Source organism: Sinocyclocheilus rhinocerous, unplaced genomic scaffold (assembly GCF_001515625.1).
Source record: "Sinocyclocheilus rhinocerous isolate Xijiao unplaced genomic scaffold, SAMN03320098_v1.1 scaffold1148, whole genome shotgun sequence".
In the NCBI taxonomy this organism is placed as follows: Eukaryota; Metazoa; Chordata; class Actinopteri; order Cypriniformes; family Cyprinidae; genus Sinocyclocheilus; species Sinocyclocheilus rhinocerous.
The window spans coordinates 1,348,694-1,356,222 of record NW_015664019.1 but is presented as its reverse complement, the minus strand read 5'-3'; the positions used below and the strand labels follow the sequence as shown (position 1 = coordinate 1,356,222).

The following is a 7,529-nucleotide window of genomic DNA, read 5'->3' as shown; positions in this document are numbered from 1 at the left end:
AAAAAAAAAAAAAAAAAAAGTAATGAAAGTGTTACTAATTAAAGAATCACCCATATATACCTAAAACAACACTACATGTGTATGGGAATAATCTGAGAACTAACACACAACTATCTTTTAAAGCTTGACTCTTATCTGAGTGCCGGATTGGAACTGCTCATAATTAAAAACCCAAATGTGTGATGCCAAAAGGGGCCATGTGGTCTGCTGGGTTTTGTTGTGGATCAGTAATTAATTGATAAATCAAAGTCACCGGTGATATATGAACAGACATTCACTTCAGCAGGTTCCAGGGCTTCTGGGAGAAGAGAGAATTGAAAGACGTTAAGGACATACGTTGATGCCTGCAGCTCTCAGAGCAGAAAAGACATTTGTCATCCCAGAATTAATATATCTCGAGGGCTGCAATTGTCTCAAGGGCATAAAAGAGGGACATGCTTGAATACAAGATGTGCCGCTGTGCATGAATGAAAGGATGTACAAGTAGTTTGGAGAATGTTTTACAGGATAGGCATCAGGGAACGGCATTAGAAAATGTCACAAATGAGATTTGAACTTGCGATGACCTTGTATGAAACTAGTCAAACATACCTGGAGTGAATTTATGTTTTTATGGATGGATTGATATCTCAAACGAGTCAAAATTAAGAAATGTTATTTATGTGAGATTTTTGTTCTTGTTTGTTTTGTTTTGTAGTGATTATGGTTTTGATAGAAGAGGGGATGGAAACTGTTTGCCTGCATTTTGGTTCAACCCTTCCACATTGTCTCGAAGCTGCAGTCAAGGGCAAAACTACCTCAACAGCACAGGGTAAGCTGTCTGTATACAATATGCAGACTCTACATATTTCATCATGGTGGTGTTTTACTGTCCTTGTGGGGACATTTGGTCACTGCTGGCTACATCTGTTTTAGTAATTTAGTTTTTGCCATATTTATTGTTATTTTTTTATTATGTCTATATAGTTTTTAATGTTCATTATTATTATTTATTTATAAAGATTTTTGTTATTTATTATTATTTTTATGGATTTCGTTTTAACTACAATAACCATGCTTTTTAGCATTTTAGAAAAATATGTTCATGCTATATTTTAATATTTAACATATTTAATATTTTAAATAATATGTTATATATTATATACAAAACATTTGATATTTTTAAGATTGTTTATTAATAAAAATACAAAATATTAATACAATAAAAACTTTTTAAACAATATAAACTGAATAAACATCATAGAAAAATATAGAAACATTAATTTATTTAATTTTCTATATATTTCATATATTTTTAATAATAATAATAAGAAATAAGAAAACAATAGCTAATGAGAAATGTTGCCTTTTCATGGATGTATGGTTTTAGTTTTAGTTAACTATAATAATCCTGTTTTTATACTACTACTACTAATTATCATTATTATTATTATTATTATTATTATTATTTGTTAAAATAAAAAATATATAAAAATATAGAATTTTTTTGTACATTGCATATATATATATATATATATATATAGGCACAAGGCACTGTATATACTGTATATAAATAGTAATAAATAAGAAAATAAATAAGAAAACAATAGCTAACTTACAGTATATTCCACAATACAACAGCTAACTTACAGTATTTCCCCAATAGTCATATATTATTCCTGTGATCACTGGGATAAAGTGGAGAGCATTTTTTGTAAAGCATGTTCAATCAGACTAGCACTAAACCAATCTCGTGTTAGGAAATGGTTATTTTTAATTAAGTGAGCCATGATTTAAACTTACTGTGCTGATGAGCAGGCACAAGCCATATTGACGTGAGCAGGTTTTAAACTGTCTGGAGATTGTGGCGTCCGTCTTTACGACAACTTTCTAGACAGACAATCCATACAAAGAGACCTAGCTGGACAGATAACACTGTGTAATGGAAAGACTTCATTTAAACCTAATTTAAAACCAACATCACTCGGAAAGCATATCCATTCAGAGCAAGAGTGCGAAATTACAGACAAGGAAAGAGACAGAGAAAGAATGCGATGATCATTTTCAGAGATTGTGTCACATAAATTGTGGCCAAAACCAATTAATCCAGCAACAAAAAACCAGAGCTGCTCAGAATGGATCTATCAGGCTTGTTGTATTCAAATGGATAAATACAGTGACCCAGACACTAAGTCACAATGTGAATTTCATTGAGCCATCAAATAGTTTATCTCAAAAGAACGATGTTTCAAACTAGTTTTTGATTTCTTTGTGTGTTTCAGGTATCGTAAAGTGGTAGCGAATAACTGCACAAAAGGAGTGAAGGAGATGTACACAGCCAGGAAACAGCAGTGTCTGAACCGCCCCCCGCGAGGTTTAGTCCTGACAACCCATGACGACAAACTCACAGCCAACATGGGCAGCAATGTGACCTTCCTGGTGCGGCTAGAAGAGGTGAGATCATCACGAGGGTCATCTGAATCCGATGAACTCAGCTAATGGAAAATCATAGTCAAATTATCGGATTCGGGGATCTGATCATTTAAAATGCGGCATGGCCAGAAGCTATAATTATGGGCCTGGTATTGAGTCAAGACCTAAATTATACAGTAATAATTATTAAACTGATGCGCTAACTCCATGTGACCAGATTATCAATGATCAGATATCAAGATGTCCATGTAGCAGATTCATGTATTATGTCTGTTAGCTAAAGCAGTGGTTCTCACCTGTTTTTGCACTCTGATTTAACATCAGGCATCAAGTGGAAGAAACAGTATCTTTTTTTTAGGGGGGCGAAATAAAGTTATAATTAGACACAAAGACTTTGACATTAACGAAAAAAGATATGGGAAGTGTTTTTTACATTTTAAGGCAAAACATCCAAGGTGAGTAGGTACTAATACATAGTAATATATAATAGATATAAATACTAACAGATATCACCATACTTATCCAGTTGCTTGATTACATTAAGAATTGCAATCTTGTTTGTGTTGCAAGTTTTGTTTTCAGAATACAAATGATTAGTTATCTTATTAAATATGAACTAATTTGCATAAATACCCAGAACAGAAATCTTAACATTGGATAGCCAGGTTCACAAATTCTTGTTACATTTTGTTGACATATTAGAGGTTAAGGTTTTTACAGAGAGGATCTTGGATAGCTCTTTTTTATCGCTTAATAAATCAGAAAATACAGTCATCAGCTACAGGGGAAAAAATTAAATACATTTTCAGCATGTTTTTAGGGATATCATTTTGTTAAAAAAGGCAAAACAGGCAAATGATACGTGAACCAAACCGCAACTGTAAAAACCTTCAGAATATTTTATAGCAATAAAGTTTGGTGAATGCAAGTTCTACTGAGGTGGAGAGTTCCCTTTCGTGGAACTTCGAACTGCGTCCTCTAGGGGTCGCTCGCCGGCCAAACAAGTTGGTGTTTTTTCAATGTAGGCTTCAGACACGGGTCACGACGAGGCGTTCCCCATAGCGACCCCTAGAGGACGCAGTGTCTCGTTCCCCTCAGGGAACCATGGTTACACAAGTAACCTGAGACGTTCTTGCTCAGTGCATGAAAAAAAAAATAATAATAATATTTTGAGGAAAACAAAAATAATTCCTTTAAAAAAAAGTGTGTTGTATCTTAAATCTGCAAGCACAAGTAGATAAAGTGTAATTTGGATGTTTTTCCACTAGTCTGAAACAAGCCAAACAGCTCAAAATATCAAAATTGACCAATGTATTTAAAAAAAAATGTTTTTGCCTGTAGTGCCTTACCTTATAATTTCATACACTTTTTATATATATACTGATTTCCTAACAAGGCATGTTTTTATTTTTAGTTGCATTTTGTCATTTGCATTTAGCATTGTTTTTATCTGCTGTCCTTAACCCTATCAGAACAGATCTGCAGCCCATTTTAGGTTGCAAACCACCATTTGAGAAGCACTGATATAGACAAAGTATTCAGTGGATTTGCAGTTGTATAAGAGTATGTGCTTCTTACTTGTTGACAGAATTTTTTTAATATGAAGTCTACACATATTTTCACTGATCTCTGGGCACTGTAAGGTGTTTTGTCTGGTAGCCTAAAATGTGTTTTGTGTAGTAACTTCTAATTTATTTTAGTCAAATCAGAAATATGAATTAATATGACTGAATCAACCAGACTACATTAGCATACACCAACAAAAGTCATTTTAAGGTTCAGGTCAGAAATAACACCTTAAAGGAATAGTTCATCCAAAAATTAAAATTTGCTGGAAATGTACTCACCCTCAGACCATCCAATATGTAGATGAGTTTGTTTCTTCATCAGAACAGATTTGGAAGAATTTAATTTGCATCACTTTGTCACCAATGGATCCTCTGCAGTGAATGGGTGCCGTCAGAATGAGAGTCCAAACAGCTGATAAAAACATTGCAATAATTCACAAGTAATTGACATGACTCCAGTCCATCATTTAATGTCTTGTGAAGGGAAACGCTGCATGTTTATAAGAAAGAAATCCATCATGAAGGCATTTTATCTGGTCCAAAATGATGCTTCCTCCAGTGAAAAAAAATCCATGCCCTGTTCTCTCGTGTCAAAATTCACCAGCATGTTTGTTTAGGACTGTTTTTGGACTGTTTTTGCTTGTAAAACGGTGCTTGGCCTGTGCATATTTCTCTCCTGATTCAGACGAGATGAGTTTTTTAATGGAGAAAGCAATTTTATGCATAGAGGACTCGCATTTTAGTTAAAAATGTGTTGATGGATTTGTTTCTTATAAACACAGCTTTACACTTTACACAACGTTAATTGATGGACTGGAGTCATGTCAATTACTTGTGGATCATTGTAATGTTTTTATCAGCTGTTTGGACTCTCATTCTGACGGCACCCATTCACTGCAGAGGATCCACTGGTGAGCAAGTGATGCAATGCTAAATTTCTCCAAATCTGTTCTGATAAAGAAACAAACTCATTTACTTGAATGTCATGAGGGTGAGTTCATTTTCATTTGGGGGTGAACTATTTCTTTTTTTTTTTTTACAGTGGATTTTTCAGCCAGTTATTGGCCGAGTTGTGCTATAATTTAAAACATTTTTACTGTGCTGGTTTGTTATTGTGGTTCTAGCTATTTTTGATTAACTTCCCCCTTAATAACACCATCACAACATGATCACACCATCACTTTACATGATGGTCAGGCTATTTTGTTCTGTCAAAGTGGGCTGTTCTTGGTGGACCAGACTTTCAGACCAGTCTGGCTAAGTGAGACTATCATTGAGCTCTATATGTGACCGTTTACACCCACATAGGTCATTTTGACATTCTGGAAACTTTCCATAAGTTGGTGTCCTCTGCTCCGAGCTGTGCTGGAGCTCTGGCAGGTGAAAAGACTTCACTCTGTACAGATGGTATGGTGCAAGCCGGATACATATTACAAGCCTGCTGGGGAATAGCTTTTCATTGAGGTGCAATGCACACATGGTCACACATATTCTCTCTTGGTTTCTGTCTCTCTCACACACACACACGCTAACATGCTCATTCCAGGTAAAGTGTTTCTCCCCAGGCGTCTCACCACAGCAGAGTTGTCACATTACAGTATGATGAGATGAGGAAATGAGGGCTTATTCCTTTCATTAAGAGAACGAGAGCTAGTAAAGAGAGAAAGAGAGAGAGGGGGGGAAACAGATAGTGAGATGGGCTAAGAATTCTATCTATTTATATTCATGAGGGTCAGAGCCTTGGCTGTTTCTTAGGCAAATCAAATGGACCTTAATATTTAATGCCTTTAAGGTGCAACACAAGATTTTTTATTATTTTTTTTTAAACAGAGAAAGCAACTCAAGGTTGGAAAAGATAGAAGCAGAGACAGTTTATGAGGAAAGAGATTAGCTTAGTTTATTGTTAAATACAGTGGGTACGGAAAGTATTCAGACCCCCTTAAATTTTTCACTCTTTGTTATATTGCAGCCATTTGCTAAAATCATTTAAGTTAATTTTTTTTCCTCATTAATGTACACACAGCACCCCATATTGACAGAAAAACACAGAATTGTTGACATCTTTGCAGATTTATTAAAAAAGAAAAACTGAAAAATGCTCAGTATTTAGTAGAAGCACCCATTTGATCTAATACAGCCATGAGTCTTTTTGATGCAACAAGTTTTTCACACCTGGAATTGGGGATCCTCTGCCATTCCTCCTTGCAGATCCTCTCCAGTTCTATCAGGTTGGATGGTAAACGTTGGTGGACAGCCATTTTTAGGTCTCTCCAGAGATGCTCAATTGGGTTTAAGTCAGGGCTCTGGCCGGGCCATTCAAGAACAGTCACAGAGTTGTTGTGAAGCCACTCCTTCATTATTTTAGCTGTGTGCTTAGGGTCATTGTCTTGTTGGAAGGTAAACCTTAGTTCCAGTCTGAGGTCCTGAGCACTCTGGAGAAGGTTTTCGCCCAGGATATCCCTGTACTTGGCCGCATTCATCTTTCCCTCGATTGCAACCAGTCGTCCTGTCCCTGCAGCTGAAAAACACCCCCACAGCATGATGCTGCCACCACCATGCTTCACTGTTGGGACAGGTGATGAGCAGTGCCTGGTTTTCTCCACACACACCGCTTAGAATTAAGGCCAAAAAGTTCTATCTTTAGCAAATGGCTGCAATATAACAAAGAGTGAAAAATTTAAGGGGGTCTGAATACTTTCCGTACCCACTGTATCTATCTATCCATCCATCCATCCATCCATCCATGTTTTCATTGTTTTAAGTATAAACCTTACTAAATGTTGTTTCTTAATTTTAGCTTAAAATGAAAATAAAAAGCCATTGGGGTAAGAAAAAGAAAATAATAATATAAAAAAATATATAGAAATTGTCTAATAATAATAATATTAATACATTTTATTTGCATTTCATCTTTCATAAAACCTGAACATAAAGTTAAAAACAAAAAAAATTGTATAGTCTCTATTTGTTAAAAAAAATAACTTTTGTGAAATATTTACAGTTACAGTTACAATTTAAAATAAATGTTTTCTATTTTAATATATTTTAAAATGTCATTTATTCCTGTTATGCAGAGCTTAATTTTCAGCATCATTACTCCTGTCTTCAGTGTCACATGATATTACTTCACAAATCATTTTAATATGCTCAAGAAATATTTCTTGCGGCTTAATATTTTTGTGTAAGCCATAATGTTTTTTTTTTCTTCAAGATGATTTGATGAATATTTCAAAAGAACAGAATATATTTGAAATCTCTTGTGCTATAAATGTCTTTACTCTCACTTTTTGATCAATTTAATGTGTCTTTGCTGAATAAAAGTATTCATTTATTTTCAGAAAAATAAAATCTCACTGATCTCAAAGTTTTGAGTATTTTTTTGTAGTAAAGTTTTACTAAAACAGTATTTTGCTTCTCAAATATATTTATATTGTATTATTCATGTGTTGATATTTTTACTGGACAACTGAATAAAAATGCTAATAATTCATTCATTCACTCATTCATTCTTGTAGTGAAACAAGAATTCCCTAGAAATGCTGGGGGGGG

At 34.5% G+C, this 7,529-nt stretch overlaps 1 protein-coding gene across 1 annotated transcript in view; it reads left to right on the top strand.

The window, feature by feature from the left end:
* The window catches only part of LOC107729345 (VPS10 domain-containing receptor SorCS3-like), a 198,891-nt gene that overhangs the window by 136,130 nt on the left and 55,232 nt on the right, over positions 1-7,529 (top strand). Inside the window, exons 16-17 of the mRNA XM_016539811.1 lie at positions 698-811; positions 2,262-2,433. Coding sequence (XP_016395297.1) covers positions 698-811; positions 2,262-2,433 — 286 coding nt within the window. The remainder of the gene's footprint in view (positions 1-697; positions 812-2,261; positions 2,434-7,529) is intronic.